Source organism: Oreochromis aureus, linkage group 19, assembly GCF_013358895.1.
Source record: "Oreochromis aureus strain Israel breed Guangdong linkage group 19, ZZ_aureus, whole genome shotgun sequence".
In the NCBI taxonomy this organism is placed as follows: Eukaryota; Metazoa; Chordata; class Actinopteri; order Cichliformes; family Cichlidae; genus Oreochromis; species Oreochromis aureus.
Genome location: NC_052960.1, coordinates 6,413,487 through 6,428,974, shown reverse-complemented (window position 1 = coordinate 6,428,974; position 15,488 = coordinate 6,413,487). Strand labels below are relative to the sequence as shown.

General features: G+C 39.8%; 1 protein-coding gene across 3 annotated transcripts in view; it reads right to left on the bottom strand.

The window, feature by feature from the left end:
• sobpa (sine oculis binding protein homolog (Drosophila) a) overlaps window positions 1–15,488 on the bottom strand; it is a 56,165-nt gene that overhangs the window by 18,148 nt on the left and 22,529 nt on the right. For 2 of the 3 annotated variants that reach the window (XM_031746162.2, XM_039602892.1), the window contains exon 4: window positions 13,136–13,287. In XM_031746162.2, the coding sequence (XP_031602022.1) occupies window positions 13,136–13,287 (152 nt within the window). Of the gene's footprint in view, window positions 1–11,898; window positions 11,923–13,135; window positions 13,288–15,488 lie in introns of all 3 variants that reach the window. The other variant, XM_039602891.1, reaches the window with a different exon arrangement.

Here is a 15,488-nt window from a genome sequence, read left to right as displayed (position 1 = left end):
CCTCAAAGAGCTCCCTCCACTCTGCTTGTTGTAATGACTGAATGACATAACACGAGGTTGGCGTAACTGTACTGGAAGGTGGAGGGTGGTCCACCTTAACAGGTGCCATGAGCTAACTAAACCAAAGAGCGAGGGAGATGTCGTGCAAGTACAATCTGCTCACACCCACACAGCCATTATGTTAGCTAATGATATCAGTTCATGCATTTCAATGAACATATGTTTTTGCTTTTTCTTCCGTATGTGGCTGAAATCAATCTTTCCTCTTCTGCTGATAATCTTAATGGTGGAAAGCAAGCTTGTTAGTTTTTTATACACCTTAAGCCAGAAAAAGTTAACAGAACTCAACAAAGGAGGCAAAAAGATGTTTTACTGAATGAAACTAACTTGACCTGAGAAAATGTGATTTGTTGTATTCATGTTTGCTAAACTCAGCATTTATTAGTCCCACCGCTGTCGATTTAATTATAACATAAGGAGTGTCAAACTGTGAAAAGATATGCATAAACTCCATCTTGCAAACCTTCTAATGATAAAGATGGAAAATAACTTTACAAGTTTTATTTTTTTTCACCGAGCAGACGATCCAACAACTCACTTCACTCATGGTGTTAGCATTCCTAGTCTATCTAAGTGTAATCATCTCAGAATGGAAGAAAATGACACAGAGACTCACACAGGAGTTCATAAAAAATATATACTTTGTTGATCTTCAGGTTTAAAACATCAAGTTCAACAGGTGGAAACATACCTCGACAAAAACGAGCTAACGCTATAACCGGACAACAAAACCAAAGACTTATTTCCTAATTTACATGTACAGATGTTCCCAACAGGCATAAAAAACATTTAGAAAAAACAGTGTTCCCGCCAAGTCCGTTCTTACCACCAGAATCAGGATAACCTCCATGTGTAATTTCAATACTGCCACGCCCACATTTTGCTATATAAGGAAACAAGTTTACCCTGAGGGATACGGCGCGGAAAGATGTAACGCCAAAAAAGACAAACCTCTAATGTGTTCCCTCGGGAATGATGGCGGTTTAGCTTATTTTCTTAAGCTATGCATTTTTGTGTGTGTGTGTGTGTGTGTGTGTGTGTGTGTGTGTGTGTGTGTGTGTGTGTGTGTGTGTGTGTGTGTAAGCTGAGGCTGCTACAAATGTAAATAAAATATGATGAATCTGGGATTTGTGCATTAAACATTCAGTGCATACACAAATTACTGGGCACACATTCTTCATGAATCAGATTAGCTCAGGTTAAATGCATCTAGACATGCTGCAGACTCCAAATATGTTAAAGCTGATTAGAAAGATACTGGGGCTTAAACTGTAGGGTTTACAGTACCCTATCTATTAGTAGTTATACAACTTCAAATAATGATAATGTGATTAATTTGCCCAAATAGCTGTTGTGCTTTTACTTTCCATGGCAATGCTATTAAAATACAAACTTCCTTTAAATGTTTGCGCCAGCTGGAAAAGGAGCCACCTTCTCCTGCACCCTGTGAGTCATTCATTATGTGCAGTGTGAAAACTGAGGCAGTCAGTGCTGCTGTGCCAGGTGTGGGCAATTCTGTTACAAAGAAGTTATTGGAGAAGCTTTGTCTGGCACGGTGCCCAATGGCTCCATTGTGTTTCATTAAATGAAATGCACTTTTATATAATGTAGACCCCAGTGTGATCAAATTAGTTCATATTTTACAGCCAAGGGGTGCTGAGACACTGTTATCAGAAATTGAGATTTAACCTCGATTAGACATGTACATCATGCCGTTTGCAGCCCCGAAGCTGACATTTCAAATTGAGCCCGTGCACTGACAGAAGAACCGCTGGTTTGAGTAGCGCTCTTTCATATTATGTTCCCTTTAAATTGCTCCCTGCAACCTTTGATTTGTCATGGGTAATTTGGCCTCCAGCTCTCTTCATCTCTCGATGATACCAAAGGGCAACTCTGGCGTATATTTTACATTTTTAGTCCAGAGACTGATTGAGTTTGCCTCCACTCCCATCTGCTTTCATCACCTCCAGGTAGGGTTTCCCATTCCAAGCCTGGTGCAAAGATACTGCTGTCTTGAGTCACGAAGCATGCTGTTATTTGTACCAGAAACAACACAGTGTACAGATTTGACAGAAAACCTTGTTTTGCGAGAATTTACAAAATAACAGGCACATTTTTTTTGAGGGGGGTGGGGGGTGGGGTGTTTATTTCTACTTTGATTTTGTTTTCTCCAACCTTTCATGACATGGTTTATGAGGTCATGGTTATTTAGAAGCTGTGAGGTGTAGGCTGACCCACATATGGCTCCAGAATTTGGGTACGGACACATCGCACTGACTCAAAGTCAGGTAACCACACATAAACAATCACATAATTCTAAGCAGGCAATTGGACACACAAACACTCTTTCTCTCTCTCTCTGACACACAAAAAGATGCACCATTGTGCTATTATTCTGCCTCCAGTTTGTGCTCTGACCCTCTGGCCCAGCGCCAGTTCATTTGCATATTGTACTAATGAGGTGTTGGCACTGCGAACGAGGCGTGAGGCACACACAGGGAGCCACACAGATAAAGGCGATGGGACTGAGATAGATAGCTAGACAGACAGATAGATAGACGGATAAATAGATTGATAGTTAGTTAGTTAGTTAGTTAGCGCAGGACATTGCACGTTGATTTCCTCTCTGCCGGCTCCACCGTCCTGAGGGGACGTCACACCAGCTGCCACCACGCAAGCTTCCATCTGGGCATGCATACACGTCCAGGTGTGTGTGCCCATCACCTGCCAAAAGAGCTGCACTTCCCAAAGAAAGGCGCTCGTAGGCAGGCTTTTCCAAATCCAAACACAAACACAGCCGTGCGCACTAGAGCTCATCCCAAATCCTGAAATGAAGGTGCAATCCTGGCACTATGCAAATGTCAGGCAAGGAAGTGAACGCGCACCCCCCCCCCCACCCCCAAATCAAAAGACAAGTTTGCCTCTACTCTCTGCGCCTTGGAAAGACAAACCAAAGCATCACTGGAGATTTATGCATGCATGAGGCTCTGATCTTTACACTTAAATTTTTAGAAGGGTGTGCAAGTGGGAATTGTTAAAAATCAACAAAAAAACCCCCCTCCAATCACTTTCTTTACAGCAACATATGGATCAATGTTCCTCTTTTGAACATTTATGTGGCTCTAAATGTAACTTTTGCACAAATATGTTGCAGGCCAGTTTCCTTCTACTAAATCTCTTTTTTTTAATGCAGCAAATGCTCATCTTAATATATCTGCTGTGAGCTGTGCAATGCTAAATTGCACTTCGCCACTGTGCCTGCAAATAAAACACAAAGTACATTTTTATTGCACTTTTTGTGTGAGTTGAGTGCAAGTTTAAGAAATGACACCAACGCATTCTAAGTTCATGTACGTGGCTTCACTTTTACAGTCTCCTAGTTAGTCGGAGTTACTTTTGTCTTTATTTGAGCTGAATGGCTGGCAGCTATGAGATAATCACCTTCCTCTTTGTGCCCTGCAGCTGTGTCAGGCAGGCCTCAAGGCTTCGTAACTGCTAGACACTTTACACACTTCATCGCGCACTCAAAATTTCCACAAGGAGCTGCATTCGTACACGCAGAAGGAGCAGTTACATACACACACGTGCATGCTCACACACCCTCGCCCCCCCAACACGTCTCTCCTGGGCGCGTGCCCTCCTCGGCAGGCGGTGAAGATGCAAAAGCAAATTGCCGGAGCGGGGAGGCAACCACGGGGCTGTGTGGAAGCAGACGTGTGCGTGTTTGAGGTGATGTGACATTTCTGGGCTGACATGAAGCGGCACTCTGCCCCCTCGCGCCTGGAGGGAGCTCCCAGGGAAAGACACTGATGGAGGGCTGGGGTCTCCAGGGGGGGCATTTCATGGTGTGAACAAAAAGCCTCGCACTGCAACAAAAACGACCCGTGTGACACAAACTGGAGGCTTCCTCCCTACCCGCTTCATGCTTTAACGAATTATGTGGCTCATGTGCATGCAATTTTGCTGTTTTCTTCATAAAGACTTATAAAGAAAAAATGAAACTATATATACAATAAAGACTGCATGATTTCAATTTTGCTTGAAGAAATATTCACTGCAAACCCAAAGAAGTTAACTTGTATTATATATTTATATTTGTAATATAAGTATTAGTTGATCTATTCCTCACAAGCAATCTCACACAGTAACAAGTTCTACAGACCATCACCCTGCACACTCCTATGCTTGAAGCCTTTATAAAAACAACCAAACCAGCACAAACGCAAAGATAATGTAACATACATTTCAATGCGATGCGTCATGGTGTCGTGGTCCATCAGTTGAGTTTGGTCCCTGTTTAATTTTACTGCTATTATTTTTGGTATTTCTATGTTCATGTGTCTCCAGCTCTTCCGTCTCTTTGCCTTCCTCTGTCCTATCCTTCCTTCCTTACATCCACTTCCGGTTTTATTTTGGTAATTACCTTTCTTTGCATATCTCCAGTACCTAACTTCCTGTTTTTCCCTTCCCTTCTTTTTCTCCATCTTCTTCTTTTTCCCACCTGAGTCAGGTTACGCTCCTTGTGATTGACTGCTTTTTTTCTTTATTTGATTATTTATTTGTCATGCACTTTTCTCTGCTTTTTGTGCTGTTCTGGTTTTCTGTGCTATAAACCTCACAAACCTTTTCCTGTTCAGTTTGTTTGGCAGAAATTTGTTATTTTTCTAATTGTCTCAATTTAGAAAGCCCTTCAAACTACCAGCAGTGCATTTTTGTCACGTTTCCATAAATCCTTAAAATATACACCACATACTCCCAATGTTCTGCATTTGGTTCTGCTGAGGATCTTTTTGCTATAAGTTGAGACATGTGCAGCATGTGCAGCATGTGTAGCATGCAAAGTTTTGTAGTTCTCATGTCTAAAGATAAAACTCACAGTTCGTAAGTTCAAAAAAACGATATAGATAAGCTAAAAAAGGCTATAATTCACCTTCAAACCTGAATATGTCAGTGAAACCAAAGTGAAAAGTTCATTTTCTGCAAACCAGAGGGGTGAAAATGTTTAGATATAGTATTTTGCCAGAATAACCGTCCACTCCAGCAGCATGGTGGTGCAATGATCACTGAGCAACATGCCGGTTTGCATGTTTTCCTGGTGTTTGCGTGGGGCTCCCACAGTCCAAAGACATGCTTGTTGGGTTAACCAATCGTTTCAGAGTGAGTGGTTGTAAGAGGGAATGGTTACCTATCCAGGGTGTACACTGGAATAGGCTCCAGCTCTCCCACAGCCCTAACAGTTAAGAAAATGGATGGATGAGAGTGATCCTCATCTTCTAATTTCCAAGATGTCTTATTTTCAGTGTCTATTTAGCAGATTATTATTTGTGGAAGCATGCCCGACTCCTGTTCTGTATCAAAGTGAACACTCTTTAGATGCTGACTTCTAGCCTAGAAGGAAAATTCTACTTTTTAAAGAAGAGAGAACATTCATATGTATATTGAGGGGGAAATATGTTCATGCATCACAGTAAACTACACTAGACAGAAGAAACAAAAAGGAAAGAATGTGCAAAGCACTGTCAAGAACAAAACACGTAGACTATCTGTACTAAAATACCTCACACAAAGCAAAAAATTGACCTATTAAGTGCAGTAGTACAGTAACAAAACAGTGCTGGGAAGCACTGGACTTCCTGCATTCTGTCTTCTGTTTATGTTACCATTAAAATATTTATCTGAGCAGCTCTTACAGATTCACAAACTGCTTTGCATAAATGTTTTATATATCTCATGACTTAAACCTGCAGGTTTGGCAGATTTTGATAATTAGATGGAGTATTGTGAATATGATGACTTAAAAAAGACATACACAAGCAAAATCTGATCTTAGGCATTTACCTTAATACCCTACAACTTTTGCAAACACTAAGAATGATTACTTCACAGGTAGCAAAGTGTTTTCAAAGAATTTCGCATATTATTTGGAAAATGTCCTCATCATGCCTAAAACTTGACTGCCAGTGTTGGGCCGTAACTTGCTTCTTGTTTCTCTCTGATTAAAGTAATTCATTACAGCACTCACTACATTACTTTTGCAATACTCAGCAGGATAGCCTGAGTCACACTGTCACATAACTGCCAGCTAACAATACAAACCTTATGCTACAGTCCCACACACTGGCACAAATCCTTATTCTAACAAGGAAATGCACAAGATCTTTGTCTCAGTGTTTGGGTATCAACACAAAGCCAAATGCCGAGATGGAGAAAACCAGCTCAAAGAGCACATAACAGAAACATGCTGTGACCTGTGACCAAAGTGATTCTACTACAATAACATTAACGGGCAGAAATGGAGTCACTTGCTTTTGTTAACTGTGAAAATTCAGCTTTTCACAGGATGTGTGCACATTTGATGTTATTTTTTTCTAATGGCAGTCAAGAACTAGAAGTATAAGTGTGATTATTAAGTGTAATGAAATTTACTGAATTTAACTCAGTAATGTATGACATTAGTCAAACAGTAAAGTGTAATATGATTACAGTAAAGTGGAAACCTAACAATGATGATTTTACTTTGATGCTTTGAGATAGAGAAAAACAATAGAAATAAGTACAGTAAAAGTAAACTTTTAAAAAAATCAAATAATTCCAGTTATTTTAGACATTTTGTGTAATTATCTCAAAAAGGTCAACAATAATACACAATAATGTCACAGAAACTGCAAATATTGAAGATAATTTTTTATTTTACATGAGTTTAAGGTTTAATCAAGTTATTTAATTGCTTTAAAATAGGTTAAACCTGCACATAAGCAAAAATCCTGCTTTCTTTCAAGCATGCAAGCAATATTTCTTTATTTTGTACAAATGCAAAATTAAAAGATAAGAACTAGATGCAGCATTACAAACTAAAGCCCAACTGTGTTTTGAGGAGCTCAAGCTGAGAAACTCAAAGCCAGCTGAGGATGGAAAAGAAAAAAAAAGATTGTTGGAGCTATTGCAACAGCAACAAGCAACATTTCATCACAGTTGATGCCACAGCAAAGCATTTGTTACAGCTTCCTGCATTCAAAATCCAGCCCTAAATGATTCGTAGACAATGTGTTTCATGTACATGCAAAGCAGAGCACGCTCTCATTCCACCTTTTTTCACACTCGCAGAGCGTAATCCATCACTGCTAATTGCCTAACTTAATCTTGGCACTGTGTCCAATGAGCAAGCTTGTTTATCGGCGTATGTGTGGGTGTCAGATAAAGTAGGAAAACATACAGCTGCGTGTAAAAGTGTGACAGTTAAGCAGCTTTTACCTCCAGCTGAAACTCCACCCTTAATTCTAATTTAATCCTCCAAACTGTCCAAGATTGGAGCTGAAAACTCGGTGAACTTTTCCTTTGGTTGGTATCTTTCCACTCAGATTTGTTTTGTGCAGTGTACACCGCGCAAACCGCCATAATGTGCGCACGGGGAAGGGACTAGGTTGCAGCGAATTACCAAACAAGAAAAAGAGCCAAGTGGTGCCTCTGAATCAATAGCGGATGGTCAAAAAGAGAATGAAAGTGAGCAGGCAGTGTGAGGTGACAGACAGAATAATTGAGTGTTGCGAGCGGGGAGGAAGCTGCACCTTCCATACAAACTAATCCAGGAGCTTAAGGCGCACAGTAAACAGGCACATAAGTGATTAGCCCGAGTTAAACTATCAATCATCTTTCGCCACACTCAAATAGGCACTACAGAATGCGGAGTTATGTAGAGATGTGAGAAAGTAGCAGCCATAGTCACCCTAGGAGGGGATTGAGTTTCATGGATGAGGCAGCTGAAGATATTTCATGCAACATAATGCCAGAGCCGCTGCCCACCCCCTGTATCCCCCCTCTCCTTCCCCCACGTCTCCGCTCCTCCAGCCAAAGCACACGTAGACATAAGATACTCTTTTTTTCAAGCCATGACATTTTTTTTTAAGCAGGAAAAAAAAGCCTGGAGGCTGTGTTGTTGTGGCCAACCTTGTGGGTGCATGAGAAAAGAAACACATGGGTATCATTTACACAAATGACCTGCATGAATGTGCAAGAGCCAGACAAAATATAGAATCTGAGCTGCTGTGGTAGAGCAGGCCTTTTCCCAACATGTCTGACTGGCTGAGAACACGCTGTATGTATATAAATGAACATATTATCATAAACTACGGATGGTGTGCACTAAACTACACATGACATAACTGACTATGTTTGTACATTTTTTCTCTGCTGGAGCAAAGATAAGAGAAAAGCACTGTGCTCAGCAAAAATCCTTAACTGTGACATGCACAGTTTAAGATTTAAAAATATCCATAAATCAGCATTTATAAAGTAATAATGCATGCTACAATAGGTTGGATTTTACTATGACAGCTGCAAGATTTTATCCACAGTGTTTTGTAATTTTATTACCAAAACTGGTTTCAGTTATTTTCTAGATTTGGCTACTTAACTGCCAAACAAAAGACCACAGTTACACATTTATTGTTTATCTACCTGGAAAACTATAGAATCAGGCTGGCTAACCAGGCATCGCACGTACTTTCAGTTTTGCTAATTAGTACTCAAGTACTCATGGAAACAATTTGATCTTGTAGTGGATTTTGTTTTGGATGGGTCCACTTATAACCTCCAACATACAATACATTTCCACTGAACAAAAAAGCTGAATATTATTGGACCTACTGCCACACTTGGATCTCCATCACAGAAATGCTCACCCCAAAGTTAGAACCACTAGCACTGGTGTCTATGGAACTGGCTACCACAAGAAATTGAGGAGCACTCTTTAGATGCAGTCTGTAATGATATTTGATCATCCTTAATAGGCATCACGAGTGAACTGACTCTCCATGCGTTGGTGGTGAGTACGTGTTAAAGGAAAAGGTCATAAAGTAGTGTTGAGTCATCGCTTTTATCCTATGATGATATATTTTTATCCCAATTTGAGTCATCACTTACAAACTTACAAAGCCACCCATCTTTAGAGCACGAGGATTCAATGGACAGTTTGAAGAGGATGTGACAAGATCTCAATCTAAATGAATACCTGTGAGAGATATTGGGTTGGCACTCCAGTAGTAGAGTTCCCAAAACTTGCATAATAATTGCCAATGTGCATTGATGCTGTTCTGCAGACATGTGATGCTGCAGCACCTTACTAAAGCACTTTATGTTGGTTTGTCCTTTACTTTAATATCAGTCCATAGCCTTGTAAGTAGGACTGTAAGTAGTAAACTAGGAGCAGGAATAGATGAGTAGGAGTAGAGGCCAAGCTGTGGTCTTTCAGAGGTATTTCTTGAGAAATATGTTTTGTTTTGGGTTTTTATTTAGTTTTTTCATATCATTGGGAGCTTTAAATGTTCCTGATTATATGAGTTACATCATTTAAAATAAACTAATAAATAAATAACGCAGAGTCTGGGTTTAAAAGGCATGCAAAACTTAAAGTTTAAGCTTAAAATTGGATGACAATGTTGAGATATTACCTCTTTTGTTATTCATTTGGCAGAAATTGACTTCCATACAAAACATGCCTTTAATTTTTAACAGGCCAAATATCAGAAGACGCTTGTGTGCTTTGTTAGGCTAAAGTGGAATACTTAATTAAATGTTATCGCATCAAGCAGTCGAGTTCATGAAGTGTTTTTGAAGAAGCAGCCGACTGATTGCACTGATGAATCATTCTGCAGCTGAGGGGTAGAAATGTACAATATTAATGTATAATAGTATTGTTATTATAATCAAGGGCATGTTGAAGCATCAGCAGAACAACAGGATGACTGTGAGAACTCGTAATGTAAAAGATTTTTTCCAAGACTAATATTATCCCTCCCCTCACTTTGAGTTTTAAAGTCTGAACTTTTCTAAAACTATTACTTGCATGAGGAGCTGTCACCGCACTCGTACGACATGCTTTGAAAATTTCTGTCAGAAGTCTGGAGCAGGTTAATGGGGAGAGCTGGCAGAGAAGTGGAAAGACTACTGCTGCTTCTTTGTATTTGTTCTCAACACACATCACAATACATTTCAGCTCCGCTTTGTACAAAAATGTCATTGATAAGGTCAGAACGTAATGCAGAGCTCATTAGTCTTGTATATTGTATATTGGAAACGTAAACAGGCAACATTTACCTGATGTGTGTACTTTTCCAGAACATATATCGACATTTTGGATGAAGCCAGATTCCAAATTGTTTAATTTTGTAAACATACTAGAGTTAAAGGTTTAAACAGAATTGAATTGAGACCTTTCCCTTCTTATTACTCCATTAATCAGAAAACTGTCGGTCCATCCTCTGTAAACAATAGAGATGCTCATGTGGGAAAATCCCAGTAAGTCACCAATATGAGAAATTATCATACCAGCCCACCTGGCTTTAACACATTCAAAGTCACTTAAATCAGCCTGAACTTCAGAAGGTCGTCTTGATTATGTCTGCTTACCTAAATGACCTGAATTACTTGCATGTGATTGGTTGATTAGAGATTTGCAATAACGATCAATTCAACCTAACAAAGTAGCCAGTGAGTGTGTATTAGTGAGTGATTTTACAATCTCATTATATTTCATTTGCACGTTTGTTTACTTTATCCATGACTCACGCTCTAAAATGTTCTAATGCAATGATTTTTATTTTCAGCCTTTTTTATGCAAAAAGGAGTTGCTCGTCTTTAAGCAGTTTTTAACATCGCTTTGGTTATTAATTATCTACCTCAAGGGAGATCTACTGCTCCTTCTGCAGCAGTAGATAGTTCTACTCTCAGTCTGTTATCCAGAGTTCACTGCGAAACATTACAGTGTAGTGATCAGAAGTGGAGAATTACAATAGTTTTTTTAGTGCATGTATTTCCTGGGCTATAAATGACCTCACACAACTTTCCAGTATCTTTGCCACACCAGTGGGCTGACAGTAGACTGACAAAGTCACATCAGGAATCGTTTCACAGCAGCACATATAACTATACGACCGGGATCATAAATGACTTCACTTGGTCACTTGAAGGTTACATTTGCAAATGTGGTCTAATCTCATTAAACATGCACTAATTTGCATAAATCTCCAAAGTGTAAATTACGATCTAAATTTGTATTTTGGACATTTTCTTTTGAGCAGTCTGACAGAGGAGATATTCTGGAATTACAAAATGTACCAAGGCCTCCAAAAATGTATTATATGGGGTGTGTGCAAACTATATTTTCTATTAACTCTGTTTCTTTGATGTATATGTAAACTTTACATAAACTGCCTTTCATTTCTGGATAATTTCACACAAGGCCCACTCCCACTGATTCATAGCAGGGGGCTTCCTTCACAGCCATGAGCCTTGTATTTGATGTCCTGTTTACAGCCTCCCTGATTGAGCTCTGATTGATATGAAGCTGCCTCGCCTACTTTGCTGCGTACCGCGTGACACATACCTGTACGTGCTTTTTCTTCTGACCTCCTCTGGAGCTCAGAGATCAAAATAAAACCAGTTCAAAAGAAACGTTTTGATCTGATATAAAGACTCATAGCTTTTTGTAACTGTCACATATTCCCCTGCGAGGATTCACCGCGTCAGACTCCTTGACATCAACAGAATCAACATTCAGTACAATGAAAACTACAAACTCGCTATGAAAGCAAATGAGCTGAAGTGTCAAAGGTAAAAAATTAAAAACATACAACAGTACAGTAGATGCAAGGCTCAATTTGATTGTCATGCTTTGGGGAAAAAGTGTCAGAAAAAAAAAAGAAATTGAATCTCACTAACTGAAATGAAGAGACGTAGTCTAAGTGCTCCCCTATGGTTCCTGCTTCAGTGCAGTGCTTGAAGAGTGATTATGTTTGAATGATTTTAGGACAGACAAGCAGGAGAGTAAAACATCATACTCACGGTATAATTCCTTATAAATCCAAGCTTTGGTACAAGAGAGAAAGGAGAGTATTTAACTACAGTAACTGGAGGGGGAGGGATGGCAACACAATAACAACTTTGATATTTGCTAATGTGGTTTGTAGCCAAAAATGTGCCATTTTTAAACAAGATTTAACCTTTTGTTGCACCGAGTCACAATTTAGGTTGATAAGATGAAGCTTAGACAGCTCCTTCTCACATACGGCAGAATATGGTGTGTTAAAAGGATGAAAGGCTTGATGGGTGATATTCTAGTTTTTGGGAACCATATTAATTGCTGATACTCTGCTCCTAACAGTAAAACAGATACATAATATGTGAATAGAATCAAGATGTTAGGTTGCAAGTCATACACGCCAGGAGACTGGTTGGTGAACTTCTGGCAACCTCTAGTTGCTAGGGAAAAGTGTTTATTCCTCAGCCTGTTGGCGAAATGTTGCTGGCAGTCGCTGGGGGAAATTAGTAGCAAAGGCTGCTGCACCAAAACTGAAATGGAGAACATTTTCTGTCAAAGTAAAACGCTTTAATTTAAAAGGGTAACCTTTACTTTGAAGAAGTTTGCAGTTTCATTAATGCTTGCAAGTAGTTTAGTGGTTGCAAACAAGTTAGCATCTTTTACCATGCAACCTGCAAAAACTACTGAAGAGGTTTTCAGTGCAGCACAGTAAACCTCTTTGTGACCAGTTTCACCTGGTGACCACCAACAACCTCCAGCAACCACTTGCCAACTGGCTGTGAAAAACACTCTTTTTCCTAGCGACTAACAGTTATTGGGGATGTCATGTCACTCTAAGCCTGCAGGAATAGGGGTAAGTCTAAGATTTCATGGTGACTGCTAGCAACCTCTAGCAACCACTTGGAGCTGGCCAGGAAATACACATTTCCTTCAAATTTTAGTTCACCATAAGGAGAAATGATACTGTGAGAAAATGAGGCTAAAGGGGGGGCCTGGTGCCCCGACCAAGCATCAGTATTGGTCAGAGTGGAACATGTACACATTCTCAGATGATGAACACTATTAAACCAATTCACACTATTCCCAGTAACCATTCCCATCGTAGTAACAATTGCAGACCTATCAGGATATTTTTGGGGGGAAGGGGATTTCACTTTCGTCTCTGGGCCACACCAGCAGATTTGTAACACAAAGTCTCTGCAAAGTGTCTAAAATACTTCATATTAAAGAGTCAAGCTGTTGACAAGGAAGGGATGTTACCTTGTTTCTCTTAAAATAGGCTCTGCGGCAGGCAGCGAAGCATTTCTCACTGCAGAAGCTCTTCAGCTCACTCCCCATGCTCAGAGAATACCGCTTGACGCCGACCTTCTGGCACCAGGCGCACATGATCTGCACATTGGACGCATCCTCATCTACAGAGAAAAGGAGAGGTAATGAAATGAGCATTATGATGTGCTCTTTACACCACGGGCTTTTACTATATTCTAATACTATGTCCAATAAAATAACCTTGTGGTACAATTCTCAAACTCTGTAATCAAATTGAGCCTGATACTGATTACAATCTATCCTATATGTAAGGTAAAAAGTGCATGGCAGGGACAAAGTATGCAACTACACGTATTAAACTCACAAACCATAAAGGCATTAATTCCACTGATGAAGCCCAGCTGCTCAACTGGATAAAACTTTTCAAGACTCAAACCACAAAACCACTGCAGGATTTATAATGAAGCCCTGCCGTGGATAAATGTAGCCACAACGGATGAGCCTGGGATATGGGAAAATGCTTGTTTATGGCTGTGCTCTGTGGGTATTAGAGAACTTGAAGGGACAAAAGCATGTATTCTGCTGCTGCTGAAGATGACGCAGGAGTCTCTGTGAGGTGCAGCGTCCTCTTGATAGTTTGTGCCATCAAAGGTGTCAGTTTGGTGAGGCATAAATGGAACACATGAGCTAAAAGTTTTCCATGTTACACAAGCCTGATTTCCACCGTCTCCATATAAACACTAAAACCTAATGCGAAACCACACTTTATTTTTATTTTTTTAATTCCGAAATTATTCATGACGAGGGCACTTTTAGGGCAGAGGAAAGGAAGAAAAAGAACAAAATTAAAAAACATGAGGGGAAAAAACTGAATACATAAACAAATTTAGCCCACAAGGACAGTCACTGTGATAAACATATATTCACATTACAGGTTCACAACAAGATTAAGGTTATGGTGTTTCAGCAAAGACTGGAGCTATAGGATGTCTGTTAACTGCTAAATAAGCAGGCACACTTTGGGCCGTATCCACACTGATATGTTTTCATTTTACAATGTGTAGCATTTGAAATCTAAACAGGAAGAAATTGGGACTTCTGGGACTTTTGGGAATAATGATGCAGACACACACATTAGATGCCTTGATGAGTCCCTGCCTGATTAGTCACGTCCCTCGCACATGACCCATTTTCTGACCTGTTATTATGACTTATGGCTTTGTTTTAGCGCTATGTGACCTCTGGCGACTGTCTGCATAATGCATAATTGGGCAGAAATTACATCTACAAGTGAATACACCTAAGCCAGACTTACTCAACAGAAGGCGTATTTGAGAATGCAAAAGTCTAACACATTTGAAAGTGACATCACCTGATCTTTAACATGCTACATAGTCAGTGTAAGGGATTGTGCCACTGTGCACCCTTGTGGCTTGTGTGGTAGAGCGGGTACGGTACCTTTCAGAAGGTTGTTGGTCTTATGTACAGGAAAAAAGTGAATGTGTCACTCAGTGAATAAGGTTTGCTTTGAGTGCTCACTTATAGTAGAAAAGCGCTATTCAAGTACCACTTCTAGGTTGTGTGTGTTGCCGACTGTACGCTCTCTCCAAGCGGACACCCAAGAAACAAAGCCAACATGGAAGTGCAGTTCCTCTAATGGCTCACAGAAGTGAGTCAATCTTGAACCTTACAAGAGAAATAAACATGCTCACAGTCTGGTAACAAAGACTATTTTTGGCTTCTTTAAACCCTTTCACCATTCACATTTATATAGTGTGTGGGATATTTTTTCTCCCCCCTGAGAAAAATAATTCTCTACTCTGAAGCCTTACTGAATACTTATAATTTATTAATGCACTCATTGTAACATTTATGAACTTTAACTAATGGAGTTCAGCCCTTAAAAATATGACCACAGTGTTTACAATAACATTGTAATATTTTAAAATGTGCTATATTCCTAGTGTGCAACAGCACAAAAATACTGTCAGTTTAAAGGAAGAATGAATAAAAATGACACCACAGTAGATTAGTAGAAGAAAATGTTTGATGTTACTTTTTTTTTCTGCATTTCCTGCATAGCGCTGTCTGCAGTGTGTCGCCCTCTTGTAACCACATTGGGGAGGGGACATCCATTTCCATTTACTGAGATCAGTAGCAGACTTTTATAAGAGTCAATAAACATGTAAAAATAAATCAGCTCTGTATAATGCTTTACTGCACCATGGGCCGCATGATCTAACTGTGAGCGATGCAGTGAATCATGGTCAGATTAGGGCTTATCTTTTCATATATGAGTGTGGCTGGATCTTCTCTATCCGTCCATCACAGCAGCTGCTATATC